We start from the raw sequence: 23,896 nt of genomic DNA, 5'->3' as shown, positions 1-23,896 counted from the left end.
TTGAATAGTTATGCTAATTATGCCAGTTTTAATAAATTAAAAAATATCATAAATTAGAAAAATAGAAACAGAAGCATTTTCACTAGTAGTCTTCACTAGACTTTTAAACCCCATTCTATTTTTCTGTATTATTCCATTAAAAATATATGCATAAAACACACAGAAAGATGTTTGTATTCACATTTGTGCCTGGAGTCAATTTAAGAAGTACTACTAAAAAAATCAGATAAGGATGTAATAAACCAGAAATAAAGGAGATTAGAAAGAGAGATTGATAGAGACAGACGTCACAGCACTGTATCTCAAATATTCCCTCTGTTGGAGAGTGGCCCGCTAATCAGCAAATAGCTGTTATGCACAATTGTAGTGGGATTAGAGGATCCCCCTGCATGTTGATTTGATTCTGATCAATGATTTGCGATATGGCCCTCTTACCCTACAATTACCATCTCTATAGGCCAGTGGACGGAGAGGCTGGGGGCTGGGGGAGAGATGGCTAATTTCCTCTGAAGTGCCTGTGTGAGGTTTGATGTATAGAGCTGCTAAAAAGATCTGATTGCAGTGCTTCCCTCAGCTGCTCCTTTGTCCTTATCAGGGAAGTAGCGGTCAGGTTAACGAAGAAGTTAAAAACACATGCAGTATGATGGCATGGAATGCTGGGAATTGTTCCTTGTGACTGATCTGAGAGTTTATGCCACAGTGGCACTGTTTGTGAACAGCAGCAGAAGAGCACTTGAGCGACCACTGCAAACCGGAGCCCAGCGCACACATTAATTAGCTAGCTTTTAATTACCATTTCGGCTAAACTAACACAGGGTTTGCTGTGTTGTGTTTGCTACATTAAGGGAAATGGGGGATGGGAGACTTGTAATTAGCATAGTTCACAATAGAGGAGCCTTTTTCTCTTGTTTTTTTTACAGGAGGTGGAGGAGAGACGTTGGACCGTGAAGATTGAGCTCTCTTAATGCAGTGATGTGCTCTCCAGACTCCCGCAGATCCTTCAGGCTGATGGCAGGCAGCGCGGTGCACGCGAACCGTGAACCTCCCCCACACACTTACGGCACAAAGAGCTGCTCTGAGATCGGGGCCAATCATCTTCTGTCACAGATGAGTATGCAAACACATGCAGCTGTCTGAGGAACAGACGTATGAGCGCACGTGTCGGGGCTATGGGTACATAAAGCCATGATTTTTGCAGAAATGGAAACAATAGGGGAAATTTTCTATTATATTTCTAATATACTATATATAGATAAGACTGATATTCGACTGAGGAGAGTTTGGACGTGACATCTATTGTTAATTCATATCAATATTATTATTCATTATGACTCACAAAACAAAGAGACTTGCTTTTTACTGTGTACACAGACAGCTTCCTAACTGAAATGATATGATTTTGGTACTGCAATTCTTACAAATAAAGTTCATTGTACAAAGTGAACTGATGCACGACTCACTTTTCAATAGACTTTGCCATTAGCATGTTGCTAAGTTAACACCGCAATGCTATAACAGTGATGTTGAAACTTTTTGATGCCCTTAATGACCCTCAAATATGATGATCCATTCAAAGGACCCTCTTCCTAAAATATAAAGGCATCTACGTAGCTTCATAAAAACCCTTTTACATCTGTATGTGTATATTATTTATACTGTGTGTGTGTGTATATATATATTATATATATATACAGTATCTCACAGAAGTGAGTACACCTCTCACATTTTTGTAAATATTTTATTAGATCTTTTCATGTGACAACACTGAAGAAATGACACTTTGCTACAGTGTAAAGTAGTGAGTGTACAGCTTGTATAACAGTGTAAATTTGCTGTCCCCTCAAAATAACTCAACACACAGCCATTAATGTCTAAACCGCTGGCCACAAAAGTGAGTACACCCTTAAGTGAAAATGTCCAAATTGGGCCCAAAGTGTCAATATTTTGTGTGGCCACCATTATTTTCCAGCACTGCCTTAACCCTCTTGGGCATGGAGTTCACCAGAGCGTCACAGGTTGTTGCCACTGGAGTCCTCTTCCACTCCTCCATGATGACATCACGGAGCTGGTGGATGTTAGAGACCTTGCGCTCCTCCACCTTCCGTTTGAGGATGCCCCACAGATGCTCAATAGGGTTTAGGTCTGGAGACATTCTTTAGCAAGGCAGTGGTCGTCTTGGAGGTGTGTTTGGGGTCGTTATCATGTTGGAATACTGCCCTGCGGCCCAGTCTCCGAAGGGAGGGGATCATGCTCTGCTTCAGTATGTCACAGTACATGTTGTCATTTATGGTTCCCTCAATAAACTGAAGCTCCCCAGTGCCGGCAGCACTCATGCAGCCCCAGACCATGACACTACCACCACCATGCTTGACTGTAGGCAAGACACACTTGTCTTTGTACTCCTCACCTGGTTGCCGCCACACACGCTTGACACCATCTGAACCAAATAAGTTTATCTTGGTCTCATCAGACCACAGGACATGGTTCCAGTAATCCATGTCCTTAGTCTGCTTGTCTTCAGCAAACTGTTTGCGGGCTTTCTTGTGCATCATCTTTAGAAGAGGCTTCCTTCTGGGACGACAGCCATGCAGACCAATTTGATACAGTGTGTGGCATATGGTTTGAGCACTGACAGGCTGACCCCCCACCCCTTCAACCTGCTGCAATGCTGGCAGCACTCATATGTCTATTTCCCAAACACAACCTCTGGATATGACGCTGAGCACGTGCGCTCAACTTCTTTGGTCGACCATGGAGGCCTGTTCTGAGTAGAACCTGTCCTGTTAAACCGCTGTATGGTCTTGGCCACCGTGCTGCAGCTCAGTTTCAGGGTCTTGGCAATCTTCTTATAGCCTACACCATCTTTATGTAGAGCAACAATTCTTTTTTTCAGATCCTCAGAGAGTTCTTTGCCATGAGGTGCCATGTTAAACTTCCAGTGACCTGTATGAGACTAACGAGTCACATGACCCCGGGGAGAGAAAATGGCTAATTGGGCCCAATTTGGACATTTTTACTTAGGGGTGTACTCACTTTTGTGGCCAGCAGTTTAGACATTAATGGCTGTGTGTTGAGATATTTTGAGGGGACAGCAAATTTACACTGTTATACAAGCTGTACACTCACTACTTTACATTGTAGCAAAGTGTCATTTCTTCAGTGTTGCCACATGAAAAGAATAAAATATTTACAAAAATGTGAGGGATGTTCTCACTTCTGTGAGATACTGTATATATGTGTATATATATATATATATATATATATATATAGCCTACAGATGTTTGGGTCGGTACATTTTTATGGTTTTATAAGAAGTATTTTATGTTCACCAAGGCTGCATTTAGGGTGAATTCAGGTTGATTGGGACAGTTTTTGCCATTTTGATGACTAGGGAAAAAAGTGCACCATTCAACCTGAATTCACCACTATTTGATAAAAATAGTGTAGTAAAAAAAAAAAAAAAAAGTCATTTATTTGTGTGAAGGCAAAGCTGAATTGTCAGCATCATTACTCCAGTCTTCAGAGTCACATGATCCTTCAGAAAACATTTCTTGTTATTATCAGTGTTGGAAACGTTTGTGCTGCCTAATATTTTTTGTGGAAACCGTTTAGATTCCTTGACGAATAGTAAGTTCAAAAGAACAGCATCTATATGAAATCTTTTTTTTTTTTTTTAACCATTGTAAATGTCTTCACTGTCACTTTTGATCAATGTAATGCATCCTTGTTGAATAAAACTATTGATTTCATTAAAAAAAAAATCATACTGGCCACAAACATTTGAACGATAATGTATATATACACTTATTAATTTATTTATTCATCTCTCCTATACTTTTTAACAACTTTAACTATTTTTGTTGATACTTTTTAGTATCAAATTAATATTAGTATAAAAATGTTGCATTGCATTATGGGACTGGTTTCTCCACAAAGGACTCATGTGATCCTCCCCTAAAAGACAACATAATTATGTTGCTTCCTATTTGGAACAGACGTTGTGTTGGGTGCGGTGCCTATAAGAACTACTTGAGATGCAAATTAGCATCATTTTTTAGTCTTTCAACCTAAATGTTTTTTTGTATTGTCCCTATGCAAATAAAAATGTTGACTACATAGGCAGCTTGCTAGAACAGAACCATTATTTTAACCAGAGAAAAACGACCGAAAAAAAAAAAAAAATGAAGGCAGACTTAGTGATTTCTTCACATTGTATTTTGTGTTACATGTGATCAGGTAGCTAAAACACTACCAAATATTACCATTGTAGTTGCACTACACACATTACAGGTTTGCCTCAGTGCTCCGATCTGACAGGACTCAGATATGGCAGTAGCTGGTACTGAGTGAAAAGGCACTATTGGCATAACTATTATTCTTCCCTCCTGGGGCGGGCTCTTCTCTGAGCCGAAGAAATTAAAAACAATAAAACCTTCTTTATAAAGTACATTATATAAAAAGACTGTATGTTGAAAGAGTCTGTAAATGAAATCAGTCCAGGCCTGCAGAAAAGCTGGAGCTGGTGTCCAAATGCCCTCCATTGCAGCCCTTCTTCTGCAAGGCCTCAGTGGAGGTGAGCATTGAGGTCGTATTTCTCACAAAACTTGTCCGTCAGTGGGATGCAGGTGAGAAGCTCACACCACTCGCACTTGACAGGGTAAACATAGAAGAGAACGACGAAGCTGGAGAAGATGCCCAGGAAAAGAGTAAGTGCCACTAGGATCTGCAAACGTTTGCGGTACATGTCCATGCGGCCGAAGCTGATGTAGGGCAGGAAGGCGAAGGAGAGGAAGAAGCCTGAGAAGAAGCCGCAGATGTGGGCGAAATTATCTATCCAGGGCAGCAGGCCGAAGGCGAAGAGGAACAGAACTACACATGAGAGCTTGATGAAGGCCCTCCACGGCCGGGCCAAGATCTGCCAGCTCTGGAACAGTTCCACGAACAGACAGGCCAAGATGCCAAACTGAGAACCAGCCGGACCCACCTGGCGTTAGAAGGACAAAAGGGGGAGGGAGGGGGGTTACTAGCATGTTTTATGATTTATCCTGCACTGATCCACCTACACCAGGGATCTAATGGCTCGTTTCCACCGAGAGGTACGGTAGAGTACAGTACAGTATGGTATGCAATTGTTTCCGTTTCGATTGTCAGAAGTTGTGAATGGTACCAAAATGTACCGTACCACTTTTTTGGGACCCTTCCATTTGGGTACCTAGCACAGTAGATCGGCACCTAAAGGGTGAAGCTAGACTCACTGCAGAAAGTTGATTGGTTGACAGAGAATCGTCACTTGCGCATGCTACAAGGGGAATGACAACATAAAAAGCGCAATTTTTTAAAACATACAGATTAAATACAATACTGCTGAAACACAAACAGCCACATGCTGAGAAGCAAGAACCAGATCTGCTGTATGTCCTCCACTGTTGTTTACGGTGTTGCTTTCTTCTTTGCGCGAAAATGCCATTGATCGCTACTTTCCGGCATACACCACGCCTATCAAGTACTGTTGGCGGTGGAAACGCAAGCCGGATCAGGGTTTACTGCCCTGAATTGTACTGTACTGTACCACTCGGTGGAAACGAGCCATAAAACTAACCTGGTGGGTGCTAACCAGGTGAATTTAGGTACTATATAAAATGTGATAAGAAATATCAAATGAGCATGATGTTCGTATATGCAGTATTCATAAAACAGTAACCAAAAAATACACAAGTGTACTTCTACTTCTTCCAAATGCACATCCAATGGACACCTTACTATCCCTTGAGTCCCAGTGACTCGAGTAGATCACATGACAATTCTAATATGGCGGATTAAATACATACAATACTACACACTACAATACATTCTTTAATAACACACATTATCAAAGAATTAGTTTATCCAAAAATGAAAATTCTGTCATTTATTACTCACCCTCATGTCGTTCCATTTCTGTAAGACCTTCGTTCATCTTCGAAACACAAATTAAGATCTTTTTAATGAAGTCTGAGAGCTTTCTGTCCCTCCATAGAGATCCAACGCAACTACCACTTTCAAGGTCCAGAATGACATCATTAAAGTACTCCATGTGACTCCAGTGGTTTAACCTCAATTTTATGAAGCGACGCGAGTGCTTTGATCACGCAAAAAACAAAAAAAAAAAAAAAAAAAACATAATTTACCTCTTTACTTACAATCTGCAACATGCGTTCACGAGAGCATCACAACGTTTTGTGTTCACGCAAGAGCTTGACGTTGCGTGAACATGCTTTGGATAATATTATTTTGTAAATAAAGTGGTAAATTATGTTTTTTTGCACAACAAGGCACTCACGTCACTTCATAAAATTGAGTTTAATTCACTGGAGTCGCATGGAGTATTTTATTGATGTAATTTCTACCTTTCTGGACCTTGGAGTGGTTGCGTTGGATCTCTATGGAAGGACAGAAACCTCTCAGACTTCATCAAGAAGATCTTAATTTGTGTTCTGAAGATGAATGAAGGTCTTATGGGTTTGGAACGACATGAGGCTGAGTAATGACAGAATTTTCATTTTGGGTGAACTAACCCTTTAACATTTTAGAAGTAATTCATCAAATGCAATACATACGCATCATTATGGTTGTGATTTGGTATCATCTAGCATTTACACCCATACCTTAGGCCTGTAATAAGCCATATGGGAAAAAATTGTTTGGGGCTGGTAAGATTTTTCTATGTTTTTGAAAGAAGCCTCTTTTGCTCACCAAGGCTGCATTTATTTGATCAAAAACACAGTAAAAGCTGTAATATTGTGAAATATTATTACAATTTAAAATACCTGTTTATTACTTTAATATTTTTTAAAAATGTAATTTATTCAGATGATGGCAAAGCTGAATTTTCAGCAACCAGAACTCCAGTCTTCAGTGTCACATGATCCTTCAGAAATCATTGTAATATGCTGATTTGCTGCTCAAAAAAACATTATGTCTCTAAAAAAATACTTATAAACTAATGTACCTTTGAATGGTATATATAAGGTGCTGTATAACAATACTTAAGACAACTACAGGATAACATTAAAGGCTAATTCAAAAAGTTGATTTGCGTGTTGGATTTAACTGTTAACACTTGAGGGTTTATATTAAATAATCTAATTACTGAATGTAGGGAGTGAAAGACTTCTGATCCAGACTCATGGGGCTGTAATCTTCCTTTACCTCTGCTCTGTACGGTAAGAAGATGGCACTGGCGAGGTTGCCTGTAATCCCACTGAGGATATAGATGATGGAGATTCTCAACCAGCCTGCTAGCTTCTCCAAATCCCTCAGAATGGTCATCTGGAAGCACACAGACACCAGACAGTGCAGGATCCTGCAGAGAGGAAGAGACTTTCGCAATCAATCAAACATGGCTTTATCTTTGTCAAGAAAGAGCAGTCAGGATACGTAATCTGACACTGCATTTCATTTATTGCGAAATTCACAATGGGCCCCCTGCAGCGGATCACACATCTTACTCACCCAGCATGCAGGAAGAGAGAGAGCCAGAGCCGATAGAACTGGTCTGGGATCTCTGGGTTCAGGAAAGGCAGGAGGCCACACACATCATCCATGCAATGCACCTGAGAGTGGATAATCAGTTTTATCCATAATTACACAAATTACAATTTATAGCTAAATGTCTGTGCTCTCTAATTATAGGCACTTGCACAGATGTAGCTCTTTACACCCCCTGCTGGCAACTCATAAAATTGCACACTGCATTACTGTACTGCTCTAGATAACAAATTAACAGAATGTATATGATCTAAACTTATAAATGCTTACTGACCTGGGAACACAAAGTGGCCTCCTCATGGAAGTATCCCTTCATGAAGTTACAGTACTCTCTTGATGTAATCTCACACCTGTGCAGATCATAATTTACTCGATTAATTAAGAAATTCAACCTACCAAAGGACAAAATAAATACAATATATACGTATATGAGATGAACTAGTACCATTCAAAAGTTTGGCTACTTTTGTATGAATTTTGATCATGTTTTCCTCCTGAAGTGTGAGCTCCATATCATACTACATTAGCTATACAATCCTGAAGTATCAAATATGATGTAAATGTATCAAAAAAAAAAAAAAAAAAAAAAAACACAAATGCAAATGCAAATGTGTTTCTTTTTTTTTTTAGATTTTTAAATATATTTTGGCTAAAGGTTCAATAAACTGTTTCATTTAAAAAAAGATTACTATTATTTCTATTATAACTTCTATTATAACTGACTATTATTTAATTTTTCAGGCTTTACAGTGTTAACATTAACTGGTATGGCATCTTACGCATGGAAGCCATCGGCACATGTCGTTACGTTTAGTGGCACATCAGGTTTTCGGTGGCTTGATTATGGCATATGTCACTAAAACTAGTGTCATGTGCCTGTGGATTTGTGGCATGTGCCAATGAAAATTGTGGAACATGTCACAGTATGTTGTGGCTCCTCCAGTAGTGACTGACACATGAGTTGAGGAGTTATACTGATGCAATTGAGACACAAAATTAAAGATTGTGTTTTTTGGGTGCTTAGTGTTACAAGTAGTTGAGGTAATGATTGATAAAATTCATTACAAGATGAGTAGGCAACTGTCACTATATCAAATAAAAGCAACACTAAAAAGCAATAAAGCATAATTTTGTGTATCAACTTTTTACATTGTGGAAAAAGGACAATCTTAAATAAATAGCCTAATTTAGTCATACTTTAAAAAAATGTAAATTAAATACATTTAGAATCGTTAATTTTTTTTTAAAAAAATGTAGTCAGGTTAGGTACATCTGTTTTTGAGTGAATGTTGTCTAATAGCAGTGCTATTATATGTTGTTGATCATGCAAATGGCCCATTCTAAAAAACAAAATAAATATATCATGGGTCACTACGGATATACCACATTAACAGTGGAATCCATAACTGTAAACTTTTATTATAGCATGATGCTGCATGCATGCTGGTAAGTGTCAGAATAAGTTAGTTTAACACCTGCCTACACAAGATAAACAAAAAAATTGCAATTTGTGTTGGCACATACTCCTGCTGGTTGGTACCACTTTAATTAGAATGCTTCACTTTTTTAGTTGTAGCCTTTTAGAGTCTGTATATGTTTATATTTTCAAATGGCACATGGCTCAGCTGAACTGTCAATTCTATGTGAAAAGTTGTGTTGGTCATTCATTTGGGAGAAATTTGAATGTTTGTGCAAAGGAATTATCACAATATTTTGTACTGGGTTACATTGTAAAAAGTTAATAAAATAATCTTATAATAATAGGACAATATAAACATATTACAATATTGGCACTGTAATAATACATACAACAAAAAAACAAAAAACCTTACAATATGGAGAAGCCAAATGGTTGCTTTACAAATTAACTCCAGTATTGTCGACTTAAAGGCACAATATGTAATATTTCTGGATTAAAATATCCAAAAACCACTAGAACAATGTTATATATTTTGTAGACATTTACCGCCACCTACTTTCTTATTTAGAGTATCTTTGTTTGCACAAAAAAAAAAAAAAGTTATTTATTTACATTTACTCACTCTCATGTCATTTCAAACCTTTATGATTTTTTTTTCTTTTGCGGAATATAAAAGACATTTCGAAGAATGTTGGTAACCAAGCTGTTTTGGCCTATAAATATATCTAAATACCAATTCAGATGGAGCTTCTGAAAAAGAAATGACCATTGTAGCCTTAAAGTTTATGTGTAATAAATTTTTTGTTGAATCAAATCAAATATTTCTTTCTAAAGATACTTTTTGTAGTGTCTATTTTATGCTTTTCTCATTTAACACAATAATGATTTTAAATTGTCTTTTGGGGGTAATTTCTCAGTGAAATTTGATGTGCGATTAATTAATCGGCACATCATGTAATTAATTAGATTAAAAATTGTAATCACTTGACAGCCCTAATTACAGTAGACGTTTACCATTGAAGTACTGCATTTTTTTAAAAGGATGAAATGGATTTATATTTGTCACTGCTATCAGTCTTTGCGAGTTCATTTGAATCACTTAATATCTTATGGTGTGTCTGACTCTGCAGGTTCTCCTCACCTTCCTTTGGTTCCGATGCAGCAGGGTCTGCCAGTGATGACGCAGTCAATGTGTGGCAGGTTAGTGTGGTTTCCTGTGCTGTACCTGGTGCATATCTGAGAGACAGAAAAATGGCGTATAACAGTATTAAAATTAAGCAATAAGGTGTGTGGTCATATTAGTCATCTGTCAAGAAACCGTCACTGTATCAAGCTCACCGGCCACTTGGTGATGTCATCAGGCCACTCGTGAGGAGTAACCGAGGCAGGCTCCAGACAAATCCTAATATCATAAATGTGCGAAATACGATTATTCAGTCTGCAAGTGGTGTGGATGGATAAAAAAGTAAAGAGGGTTCTAATTGTACCTGGGGTCTTGATGGCACACAGAGCCATACTCCCGCACTTTCTTCTCTAGATATGGAGCACTTGGGTGCTGAGGCCACTTTACCCATAATGCCAGTGTACTCTGAGAATATTACAGGGACATTTGTGTAAAAATAGGTTGAGTGCATACATTAATATAGACAAGCGAGGTCAAACAGGCACTGACCGAGCACTCCTCCTGAGAGGTCTGCAAGCAGCCTGATTGGTCATTACGGACGCAGCACGCCGAGTGCCGCTCACTGTTCTTCTTCTCCTGAATGAGTTGGTGCACCTCCTGATCCTGACGCATGCAGGGTGAAAATTTAGCACCGAGGTGAATCAGTGCCTCCTGCAGGTCAGGAAAAAGAACTGCATATTAGGCAAGAGCATGTAATAGCTAAACTCAATCAAAGATAATGTTATTTTAGTATTATTTATATACTATTATAGTATTTATTACTATTTTGAATTATATATTTTTTTCCCATTTTTTTAGTCTTAATTTATGTATTTAGCTTTAGAATTTTGTTTGTTTTTGTCATTTTTATTTCCTTTTTTTTTATATTTCAGTGACACTTTACAATAATGTTCCTATCAATGAAACATCTGAAGCATTTATTAATCTTAGTTAATATTAATTTAAACATTTACTAATACTAATAATAAAATCAAAAGATGTATCTGTTAATATTATTTAATGGACCTGAACTAACATGAACTAACAATGAACTGTTGTATTTTTATTAACTAACATGAATAAAGATGAATAAATACTGTAACAAATGTATTGCTAATTGTTAATTAATACATTTACTAATGTTGCCTAATGAGACCTTATTGTAGAGTGTTACTAATATTTCTATCTAGCTTTATTTGGTAACAATTTACAATAAGGTTTCATTTGTTAACATGAACTAACAATGAACAATAATTCTACAGCATTTATTAATCTTAGTCAATGGTAAATTGAAAATGTACTAATACATTTTTAAAATTAAAAGTTCTATTTGTTAACATTAGTTAATGCATTGTGAACAAACAATGAACAACTGCATTTGTATTAATTAACACTAACACAGATTATTAAATTTTGTAAAAAATATATATATATTGCTAAATGGTAGTTCATATTAGATTAACTAATGTTAACAAATGAGACCTTATTGTACCATTTTTTTAATTTCAGTTTTAGTTTTGGTTATTTTAGTACTTCAACTTCAGCTTACTTATTTCAGTTACTGTAGCTGCCAATGTTCTTATTTTCGCTTAAGTTTGTTAAGTTATTAAGTGGGGAAATAGTTTTATTTGAATACGGTCATCGCAACACAATTACAATTTACACATACTTTAAAGCAAACCCATATGTTTAAATGCTGTGAATATATTTACTGAGTTTGGTCCAATCCAGAAGTTTTCTTGCTGCACGAATTTGACGTTCTCATAAACCCCTTTGTTTCGTAAGACCTACAACAGATGACATAACCTGTTACACACACATAATAAACACAAACACAATGCAACAAAACCAAATACACATTTTACTTACAGAATCAACTGTCTCATGTTGTGAAAAGCCCACAGGTGCAATGCCATAGATGGAAACCGCCAAGATGGTAATCAGCAAATGGACAAAGGTAATCCAGTAAGTGAAGAAAGGCCTGTGGGATAAAAGAACCTAATTCATCACCCTGTACAGAGACCATCTATATCATGCAATCTCAGCGGTCAACATTAGTAGAGCACCCGCACAGAGAACTGTTAAATACCTGTGGTCATTCATGTCTTCAATCTGTTTCTTCACATAGCTGTCAATGCGTTTGCGGTAGGTGCGGTTGGTCAGTCTGCCCACCATGCCAAGCCCATAAGGACGCTTCTCCTTGGCAAAGAGTTTCTTAACAGGCACTGTAATGCGCTGTCCACGCCGTTGACCGCTCACACTCACCACTTCCTGTCGTAAGCGCACTTTAGGCTGAGACAGAGCTCCATCCTTTCCCTTACGCCAGCCCCTCTCGAGAGGCCTGAGACACATGGAGAGACATAGAAATGAGCTTTTCTAAAGTAAATGAGCTTTTTTAAAGTATAGACAGAGAACAGTCCACTTAAAATCATCAGAATAACGTTACAAACTCATAAATGTTAGTCAATTGTCCATGTGACTCACAGCATAAGATGGCTCCGCTCTAGTTCTGTCTTCTCTAGGGCACTGCCCGTCAAGTCCCTCTCATCTCCAGCTCTACTGGCATCAGTTTCTTTAATGGCAGCTTCAGAAGGCGACTCAAACACCTCGTCTGCGTATGTGGACAGCTCTTCATGCGTAAGCCCATCCTAAAAGGACAAATGGCTACATCAGATGTCATTTGTTAAATGTTAAAATATTTTCCCAGCTATTTTCCCTATTCAAGCTGTTTGTCGACCAATAGAAGACAGGGAGTCTTCAGGTAAATTCAAATTTGCTATTCAATTGAAGTGGTGCATTTATATTTCAGCTCAATGGTCTTTACATATTCCAACACTAGGTGGCAGCATTGAGGTGGTGTGGGCTGTAAATGCCAGATTTTGTAGTCGGTTTCACCTTGGCAAAGAAGGAGGTGTCCAGTTCATCTGGGAAATCCACAGTGTCCTCCTCTAGGAAACTGGCTGCAGCAAAACTGCGCCGATGCACTCGCCGAACGGTCCCTTCCCGCAGAGAGCGCCCCTGAAACCAGTGTCAGTCTTCACTATCATCCACATCAACAGCATCATGTCAATATTCATGTAATGAATAGAAATGTACACACATATTATACATCACACACAATGGGTAAGATCAAATGTCCTTTCCAATGCAGCTGTGCTGTTTCTGAGGCCAAGCAGGGGATTACCTCAACCTGCTCCAGAATATTCTATCGGACCAACAGCTGAACATTCCAGTGGAATTATCATAGCCATCTGTTAGCGTTGTTCCATGCCTTTAGCCTGGTCATCTGGGCTCAGGCACTAAATGGAACTGGGCCAAATCCCAGGCCAACAAGTCAAGCCAGAGATAAACTTTTACATAACAGATTATAGGGGGGAGGGTAATATTTGTTTATTACAATCTTTACAAGGACGTCAAAGTGAGCCTCTGAAGTAATCTATGATAATCACTACGGCTGGGTTTATGGGACGGCCGTTGCCTTGTTCCAATCGCATTCACGTCACTTTTACATTTGGGGCACTCAAGCTCAAAGGAGATTTCCGAATTTTAAGGAATGATTATTGACTCAAATCAAAAGGTGATTTTTTTCTAGCAATTGTCAGAAATGAGTGTACCGCTTTATCCTGTTGTTTGTTCCTGTCTGTGAACTTGTTTTGTTCATGTCCAGAGGATGATATAAAACCAGAGCATGACTTCACAGGTAATCAGGGGAATGAAATCACTTTTTGGTACTATTCATTTCTATGAAACTAAAGCAGACCATCTACAATGGTATAAATCAGTCGTTCTCAATATTTTTGGCTTGAAGGCACTCCATTGTCTAATATAATAATTGAAGATATTTTCCTCTGGTATTTCAGCTGGAATTATGATATTGTTCTTTGTTTTTAGACATTTTTTATTAACAGAAACTGGTGTGTGTGTCTACACATACACATCTATATCTATATATACAGTATATATACACTACCAGTCAAAAGTTTGGAATCGGTAAGATTTTTAATGTTTTTAAAAGAAGTTTCATCTGCTCACCAAGGCTGCATTTATTTAATTAAAAATACAGTAAAAACAGTAATATTGTGAAATATTATTATAATTGAAAATAACTGTTTTCTGTTTGAATATATTTTATAAAGTAATTTATTCCTGTGATCAAAGCTGAATTTTCAGCATCATTACTCCAGTCTTCAGTGTCACATGATCCTTCAGAAATCATTCTAATATGCTGATTGGTTCTCAAGAAACATTTATTGTGTACAATTGTACAAAATATTTGTGTACAATATATATATATATATATTTTTTCAGGATTCTTTGATGAATAGAAAGTTCAAAAGAACAGCATTTATTTGAAATATAATCTTTTGTAACATTATAAATGTCTTTACTGTCATTTTTGATCGATTTAATGCATCCTTGCTGAATAAAAGTATCAATTTCTTTAATTTATTTTCAAAAAAATAAAAATTCTTACTGACCCCAAACTTTTGAACGGTAGTGTATAATGTTACAAAAGCTTTGTATTTCAGATAAATGCTGTAATAATCATAAATGTTTCTTGAGCAGCAAATCAGCATATTAGAATGATTTCTGAAGGATAATGTGACACTGAAGACTGGAGTAATGATGCTGAAAATTCAGCTTTGCCATCACAGGAATAAATTACTTTATAAAATATATTCAAACAGAAAACCTCTCTATCATGTATAGGCAAAAACAATGGATTTTGTTTTTCATTTACAAATCAATTTTTAGGTTTCAGGATTTTTTTTTTTTTAAAACAAACATTGTATAAAGAAGATTCTCATCTATGTTATTAAAAATATAACAGAATAATTTAATGCTATTATTTATGCAATATGTGTGTGTAAAATAGCTATAAGTGGGTTTTCCCATTCTATACAATGCATCGATACAGTGCATCTAATTTGCATATTAATGTGTTCGTGGAGCAACATCTAATGAAAAAAGAAGTGTAATAATGGGAGTAATAATTGGCACAATTTTCATAAGAATATCTAATATTTCATTGGAATATTGATATATAATTTCTTTCCCTATTCACTTGTTGCATCTCCTAAAATGTGTAATAAACTTGCTTTAAGTCCTGTTGTCCTCTATAGTGGACATATGAAATCGATGTCCTGTTTCGTAACAGAAAGTCATATTCTGATTTGAAACCCCATAACAATTTCCTGAGATGTTGATTTTTGACAAACAATTAGAAAATTAGTCAGATTTAAATGATAATTACAAAACATTATCATATTTCCCATAAGACTGCTAAATTTGATAATTCAATCAATGTCAGTCATTTTAAAGACCAAGGAAAGGGAGTTGTCATGGTAAAACTTCCAAACATTTGGTATCTCTGAAAAGCCCTGAATCTGCTTTTACAGGACATACAGATACATTTGCTAAAATATTTTCTATGCTTGGGTCTCAGGAGAATATATTATATATATATATATATATATATATACACATACATACACACACACACACACACACACACACACACACACACACACACACACACACACACACACACACACAGTGGCCTCCACAATTATTGGCACCCTTAGTAAATATGAGCAAAGGCAGCTATGAAAATAAATCTGCATTGTTTATCCTTTTGATCTTTCATTCAAAAAATTCACAAAATTCTAACCTTTCATTTAAGTAAAACAATTGAAAATGGGGGAAAAGCTCATTATGAAATAAATGTTTTTCTCTAGTTCACGTTGGCCACAATTATTGGCACCCAATTATTGCAACGTCCTTTTCCCAAGATAACAGTTCTGAGTCGTCTTCTATAATGCCTGATGAGTTTGGAGAACACCTGAGGAGAGATCAGAGACCATTCCTTCATACAGAATCTCTCCAGATCCTTCACATTCCCAGCTCCATGTTGGTGCTTCTTCTCTTCAGTTCACTCCACTCATTTTCTTTAGGGTTCAGGTCAGGGAACTGGGACGGCCATGGCAGAAGCTTCATTTTGTGCTCAGTGACACATTTTTGTGTTGGTTTTGATGTTTGTTTTGGATCATTGTCCCGATGGAAGATCCAATCATGGCCCATTATAAGATTTCTAGCAGAAGCAGTCAGGTTTTGATTTTTATCTGTTAGTATTTGGTAGAATCCATGATACCATGTATCTGAACAAGATGTCCAGGACCTCCAGCAGAAAAATAGGCCCAGCAGATCCAGCAGTATATTTAACCGTGGGCATGGGATACTTTTTATCCATGTGTGCACCAAACCCATCTGGTGGGTTTGCAGCCAAAAAGCTCTTTTTTACTTTCATCTGACCATATAAGCTGGTCCCTTTTGAAGTTCCAGTCTTGTCTGACAACTGAATATGCTGGAGTTTGTTTCTGGATGAGAGCAGAGGATTTTTCTTGAAACCCTCCTGAACAACTTGTGGTGATGTAGGTGCTGTTTGGTAATTTTTTTTAGGCTTTCTAAGACTCAACTAATCTCTGCAATTCTCCAGCTGTGATCCTTGGAGAGTCTTTTTCCACTCAAACTTTCCTCCTCACCGTGCATTAGGATGATTTAGACACACGTCCTCTTCCAGGCAGATTTGTAACATTTTTAGTTGATTGGAACTTCTTAATTATTGCCCTGATAGTGGAAATGGGGGTTAGCTTTTTTCTTATAGCCATTTTCTATTTTGTGAAGCTCAACAATCTTTTGCTGCACATCAGAACTATATTCTTTGGTTTTAAGGGAATGGTTAAGGGAATTTGGCCTTTGTGTTTACACATATTTATACTCCTGTGGATCAGGAAGTCATGGCTGGACAATTTCATGCTCCTAGTCACCCTGGTGTGCTAAAAAATGTAAATATGAATGGGAATATACTTCAGAGATATTTTACTCATAAGTTTCTAGGGGTGCCAATAATTGTGGCCAACATGTATTGGAGAAAAACATTTATTTCATAATGTGAGTTTCCCCCCACTTTCAATTGTTTTACTTCGATGAAAGGTTAGAATTTTGTAAACTTTTTGAATGAAAGAGCAAAAGGATAAACAATGCCGATTTATTTTCACAAGCCGCCTTTGCTCATATTTACTAAGGGTGCCAATATTTGTGGAGGGCACTGTAGTGGCGTAGGCTCTTATATAAAATATATATATAAAATCATTTTAATTTTAAATTTATTAATTCTAAGGAAGTCTGCTGAGCCCCCTGGTTGGAATCACTGTTATAAATCATACACAGTGCTAATGCAATGTGCTTAACATTGTTGTCTATCTATCTGGTCTTACCTTCACCAGAGCAGCAGCTGCTCTGAAGCCCATCTTGGCGACAGACTCACGTTTACGTCTGCGGGGAGGTCGGTTGAAGCCAGAGCGGGAGCTGGTGAAGGAGCACAGGGAAGCTGCGCAGGGGGTGATGGGGGTCTGAGGTATACTAAGACCATCCACTTCCTCTACGTTACGGAACGCTCGACCCCGAGCCAGCGGGTCTACGATCTGCAGAGACCGACAACAAAAAACCTAAACAGTCATTTACCGTCGATTACCGTGTGTGTGTATCATAAACAATCAGCTCTTCATAATGTGCACCAGCTATAGTAAATACTAATGAAAAATATTTATGCAAGTCACGTTTATAGAAGCAGTTGTTTCCCTGGTTTCATTTGAGACAGTTTAAGCATTAAAGGGATCAGTATGTCTGTATGTTTCCAGCTTACCCTCTGCATGCCATGTTGTGCGGGTGGTACGTATAGAGGAGGGGGGGTCTCTGTACTGGTCATGGAGAGATTGTCTTGGCTGGGCAGGTCCATTTCACGTATCACCTGAGGCTTCAGTTTGCCGTAGCGCTGGGTGCAGTGGCGTAGGCTCTTCCGCTGCCATTTCTGGGTGGCGTCCACATCATTGCTGACCCCAAACCAGTCTGCTGTGCCCCTGCAGTCACATCAGGTGTTTATTATAGTAATAATACAATAGTTTTACCACACCAAGTGTATAAAGTGATAGGCCCTCAAGAGAGAATGGAAAAGCATAATCAAATCCACTTGTGCAATCTGAGTGAAGAGCCAAAACAAGTCTGAAGCTCTATACAAACTAACTAACCGAGACATTCAAAACATACATGGTCGATTCCGACCAAGTCCATTAACTCTTTCGGAGTGAATGATCTGTAAGCACTCACAAATATCTAAAGTTGATGGATAAAGCTAATTTTTAAATATGAAATCAAACTAAGAACAATAACTATATTAGCATCCACAGCAACACACAATATCATTCTGTTCATTATATGCTAGTGCTGCAGTTCTGAAATGTAGGATGTGTGTGCTCTTTGATGCAGGATGTAATCTGATTGGCTGTCAATGTTTTTATCATTCATCAGCTGGAAAAAAAAAATAAAAAATCATTGTGAAAGTGATTTCAAAGATATTAGGTGTATGACATCAAAGTACTGAGAGAGAAAGCATAGGGAGCCGTCTGCACTAAACACTCTCGCGGTTCTTTGATGTCATACATCAATCAGTCTGTGCAGCGCTGCTTCAAGTCGAACACACCTAATGTTTCTCTGTGCCGTTATTGTTATAATTATGGTGGGGACTCTGCTGTACATTTACATTTAGAATGATTTTTAAAACTTTTTTTTTTTTTCGTTATTGTTATAGTTATCTATTAAGTAAACATATCTAAATGTCATTAAGACACAATTCACTTGTGATGTGTTAAGATTGTTTTCAGGGTAACACTTTACAGTAAGTTTCATTAGTTAACATTAGTTAACATTAACTAATAATGAACCACTTTTATTAACAACATTTACAACATTTATTAATCTTTGTTAATCTTTAAATCTTAAATCTTTAAATCTTTGTTAATCTTTTGTTAATCTTTAATTATTAAAATCTTGTTAACATTAGTTAATGCACTGTCAACTAACATGAACAAACAATAAACAACCGTATTTTCATTAACTAACGTTAACGAAGATTAGTAAATACAGTAACAAATGTATTGCTCATGGTTAGTTCATGTTAATTAATACATTAACTAATGTTTAACTAATTAATCTTATTGTAAAGTGTTATCATTTTCAGATTACATTAACTTGCATTAACTTTATTTTTCTCTCACTAAATTTATTTATGCTTAAAAGGCACAATATATAAGATTTTTGGATTAAAATATCCAAAAACCACTTGAACATTGTTATGTATTTTGTTGACTTGAATATATCTCGACTTGACATGAAATGTTTAAATCCAGAAAAATAAGCAATTTTAACCAGGACATGGAGCGTGCCCGTGCGTCGCCTATCAATGACATCGTACCCGCGTTACCCTCGGTTTCCGGTTTTATTTTGAAGAAATCATGGAAACACCAGAGACACTTTAATATATTATGTGTTTTATTAGACAGGTGAGCAACTGTTTGGATGGATACGTTCATTGACAGAAAACTAATCATTGTTATATAGCTCAACACAGGTAAGTCTTATTGTTTAAATCTCGTTTTTTCTGATTTACAGCGAGTACCATGTTTTACCATGCCTAATATCGATCTAGCTTACTGCAGTGTGCAACAAGAGTCTCATAGCAGCTGCTGAGCGAACGCAGAGTAGCGCTATAACACACAAATGTATCTAATATGATGAAACAGCACTGCATTACCCCACATACGTTTGACCGGAAGAAGCGGAAGCAGCGACAGCGGCTTAAAAGTTCCGCTGCTCTCAAGCTGTGTGTCGCTTTCGTCTCTCATTAGCAATCGCTCCAGCGGCCTCGTTTCTGCTCGCTGAATAAGCGACCACAAGTGGCGAATATTTACATATTGTGCCTTTAAGACCAACTATTCACCGATGTGTTAAGAAATACATTTAATTCAAGATATAATAATATCTTATGCAATTTTGCTTCTCAAGTAAATGTGTCTTATTTTAAGCATGTTTAGATACTATACTGGCAAACAAGACCAAAACACATTAAAACACAACCTAGGACAGAGTCTGTAAGTATGCCTGTTTTTATTCTCTAAGTGTTTGAAGTGTGTGCAAATGCTGGTAGTACAGTGAGGACATCAGCAGTGTTTAGAGTAAAGGACACATAGTAATAACAGAGTCGGCTGTGCATCATTACAAGGAAGGCCAGCTGAGGGGAGGCCTTTTAAGGAAACAGAGGGGGAGTCACCACCTTAATGTCCCCCTCTTTTTGGAGGAATGATTTGAGAAAGAACATTTAAAATAAAGCATGAGATACAAGAAAAGAAAAAGAAAAAACTGTCCTGCTATCCACTGAATAACTGAACAAACTCCTCTACTGTAAACACTCGATGGTGTTGAAATAAATCACTGTGCTCATCCATTACATGACTGATTTCACTTCATAAACCCTAGACAAAAAAAAAAAAAAAAAAAATCTATTTTTGTCCTGTATTCAACAACAACAACAAAACATTCTAAAAAAAATATTCATTTACTTCAGATACAAAATGGAATAAGTAACAGCATATGATAATGACTTGTTTTCAGAAAAATCTAACAAAATTTACTGAGATTTATGCTTTAATCGAGAAAAATAAATATTTTCCAGAAAATTAATTCATTAACAAATTGATTGATTGATGAAGTTTTATTGTCAGACAAAGTCTGAAATTTGTCTTGCAATCAATCAATCAATCAATCATCAATCAATTTAACAAAAGGGAAAGCAACCTTTATTCCATGAAACTAGCAAACTATGTGGGAAACTTAAACCTATATCTACAGCAGCTGACCAATCAGAATCAAGTATTCCAGAGAGCTGTGTAATAAAATCCAAACACATAGAGACAATAAACCATAAACCAAACTAAACAACCCTACTAAAGAAGACTCGTTTGACACAAATATAAACGCACTCCAAAAACAAGGTTTGACATTCACAACACCCACATTCACAATTAAATTAAATTTTCAATTTAAAAAAAGTTGGCTGATAGTTTGTTTAAAAAAGGAGTCTTGAAAATTCCAAAAATATCCAAAAGCTCAAATATTTGATACAAAAATCCACAATATGAAGTTCCTCAATCATAAAGACACTGTGCAACATAAAATTGACCTACCTGTCTAACTCATCCCAGGAGGCAAGGAAGGTCATGTCTGAGGTAGAGGAGGAACTCAAGCCTTCACACTGAGTGAAAGATTGGCTTGTCCTTCCTTCTACCCTCTACATCACATAAAGTCAGAGAGGCAAATAAGACATTTCCTTGATGCCAGAGCTCAAGCAGAAAATCTGCTTCAATCCAAAGGATCAAGACTCGCTTAAACTCTTAAACAGATCCTTATGTGTCTGAGACCATACAGCAGTGATTCACTTGTAGCCCAACAACAACTCCACTTTACTCTTACCGCCTACTCAGATAGTGTTGTCGGAGTGTGTGTAAACATCCAGTAAAATACCAGCTCATCTGACTAAAAGAGAAAGACAGAGAGAGAGAGAGAGAGAAAGAGAGAGAGAAAGAGGGGGTAGGTGACGTGCCGAAACATGAGGTAAGTGTGAGAACTGGGACTTAAAGACTTAGTTTGCACAATTCAATCACGACCACATACACGCACACTCACACATACAATCACACATGCCTCAAGCAATAATACGTTGTCCTACAGAGAAGGCAAACATGCTGAATTTCACATATTTCCTCATCTGTAAGGGTAAAGATAGCACATTTCCAAGGCAAATTACTCTGTCCTCCAAATACCCTGGTGGAGGAAATTAAACATCATTCACCACCCATCTCAATTTGACATGCAATTCCCAACATGCACTATAAGAACCGTGCACATCAGTGGCCTTTAACAGTTATCAGTCTGGACAGTTAATCAGTTAACTTGTGGATAGTTTTGTCAGTGGCAGAGGGGAGGAGTCCTGAATTTGAATGGGGATATGGTACAACTACACTTTGTTTTCAAGCAGGGGTTTTCAAACACGAGTTAAACTGTGTCAGAAAAAAATAATCTTAATGTCAGATAACACTTAAGCAAAACATGGTCAGGTCAAAGTGTCTGATTAATTTTTGATCCCAAATTTTTATCAATTTAACTGGTAGTCCACTATATGAAGAATTTTGGGGTATAATATGTCACAGTTTACTTTATTTTGCTATCCTCACTTACATAAATGAACTATAGTGTCCTGCACCCACTAGTAAAACTATATCAAAAATATATGTCTGAATAATTTTTGGTTTGACTGTTCATTACCATTCAAAAGTTTGGCGTCAGTAAGATTCAACTTAAAGCTATTCTTTTGAATAGAAATAGACATCAAAGAAGTCTGAAAGCATCACAGGTTCCACAAAAATATTAAGCAGCAAAACTTAGTATGATTAGAATGATTTCTGAAGGATCATGTGACACTGAAAACTGTAGTAATGGCTGCTAAAAAATAAAGATTTTTCAGGGATAAGTTACATTTTAAATTATATTAAAATAAAAAAAACAGTTATTTTAAATAGCCATTAAAGTATTTCACAACATTATTATTTTACTGTATTGTTTAACTGTATTTTTGATCAAATAAATGCATATATTTAAGATGAAAGCAATTTTTTTTTCTACCCACTATTACTATTAGATGTATAAACAATAAAATAAAATGTAGTTTTTATTTCTTACTGGTAGAAACTAGGGCTGTGTAGTGTCAATGCAATAAAAGAACCATGATTATTCATTTTTTTCCCAAATGAGTAATAATATAGACAAAACACATCCACAGCCTACACTCCAGAAACCTGTGCAAAACAAAGTTTACATTAATAAAGCATGAGTCACAATCAACGGCAGAGTTGAAAATAGCCGAAAGAGACCCACATAAGCAGTTTTTTTCAGCATTGTGAATAACTCTTTCTGCCGTGACATGTTCTTCTCCCACAGCTCAGATATTCCTTTGATGGTAGACACATGGTGGGCTCAAGAGTCAATACACTATCAGTTGATTATCTTAAAACACAGCCAAACCCATAGACACAGATGTGAAGGCTTTGATGCACTCCTGTTTTTGTGTAGAGGAGCTCTTTTTCAAGTTTGTGTAGGAGTCTGTGTGTGTTCTGACATTCTTTCAAAGCCAAATTAAGTATTATGGATGATCAGGGAGCGGCAAATAGCTGTCAGAGGGGCTATGCTATTTTATATAATTCATCTTAAACTTAGTGTGGGCGAAACGGATTTAAAACGTCTTGAATGTTTCAAAATACTGATGAAATAGTGTTAGAAGACAACAAAAAATGCCTCCCGCCTCATCTAAATCATTAATTAGCAAAAACGACACACATAGAAACTACATTGCATCTAAAAACTTAAATGAAAGTATATCTGACTGTAAATAAACTTCAACTTCAGTGGGTCCATATTGGTTCCACGGTACCTGAGGACGATTTGTGGCAGTGACTGACGTCTGGGGGGTTCCAGACGTGAGAAACACTGGCCTTTAACCAGGACGGTGCTCATCTGCTCAAAGCGTACCCTCTTCCCTGTGGGACTGGAGGGGATGAAGCGAGGAGGATCAGGAAAGGCAGATGAGAAAACAGGGGAAGAGAAAAAATAGAAAAGCAAGAAGTTTAGTTACAGAAGAAAAATGTTGCATTTAAAAAGTTGACTGGATCATATTAATTGCAGTAGAAAAGCAGAAAGGAGGTTAACAAAGAGGACAGACTTTGTCATACAATATATGAGCACAAGAACAGATGCTGAAAAAGATGCACACATGCAGTCAAAACGAACATAAATACATTAGTTTGATTTACTGCGGTGTCTCCTCACAGTGGAGGACTTCA

General features: G+C 37.0%; 1 protein-coding gene across 3 annotated transcripts in view; it reads right to left on the bottom strand.

Moving 5' to 3' along the window:
- Positions 1-4,197: 4,197 nt before the first annotated feature.
- Positions 4,198-23,896, bottom strand: part of rhbdf1b (rhomboid 5 homolog 1b (Drosophila)) — a 59,800-nt gene continuing 40,101 nt past the window's right edge. The window contains exons 4-19 of one of the 3 annotated variants that reach the window (XM_051915092.1): positions 23,488-23,601; positions 17,815-18,028; positions 17,387-17,593; positions 13,005-13,127; positions 12,594-12,757; positions 12,199-12,450; positions 11,979-12,090; positions 11,822-11,896; positions 10,620-10,781; positions 10,435-10,535; positions 10,286-10,349; positions 10,089-10,183; positions 7,802-7,877; positions 7,492-7,592; positions 7,189-7,342; positions 4,198-4,984 (exon numbers count right to left, since the gene is read on the bottom strand). In XM_051915092.1, coding sequence (XP_051771052.1) covers positions 4,565-4,984; positions 7,189-7,342; positions 7,492-7,592; positions 7,802-7,877; positions 10,089-10,183; positions 10,286-10,349; positions 10,435-10,535; positions 10,620-10,781; positions 11,822-11,896; positions 11,979-12,090; positions 12,199-12,450; positions 12,594-12,757; positions 13,005-13,127; positions 17,387-17,593; positions 17,815-18,028; positions 23,488-23,601 — 2,434 coding nt within the window. In that variant the 3' untranslated portion in view covers positions 4,198-4,564. Of the gene's footprint in view, positions 4,985-7,188; positions 7,343-7,491; positions 7,593-7,801; positions 7,878-10,088; positions 10,184-10,285; positions 10,350-10,434; positions 10,536-10,619; positions 10,782-11,821; positions 11,897-11,978; positions 12,091-12,198; positions 12,451-12,593; positions 12,758-13,004; positions 13,128-17,386; positions 17,594-17,814; positions 18,029-21,187; positions 21,513-23,487; positions 23,602-23,896 lie in introns of those variants that run through there. The other 2 variants (XM_051915094.1, XM_051915093.1) reach the window with 2 other exon arrangements.

Source organism: Ctenopharyngodon idella, chromosome 12, assembly GCF_019924925.1.
Source record: "Ctenopharyngodon idella isolate HZGC_01 chromosome 12, HZGC01, whole genome shotgun sequence".
NCBI classification, from domain to species: Eukaryota; Metazoa; Chordata; class Actinopteri; order Cypriniformes; family Xenocyprididae; genus Ctenopharyngodon; species Ctenopharyngodon idella.
Note: the sequence above shows the minus strand (reverse complement) of the source record. Positions and strands in the feature narration are given on the sequence as shown.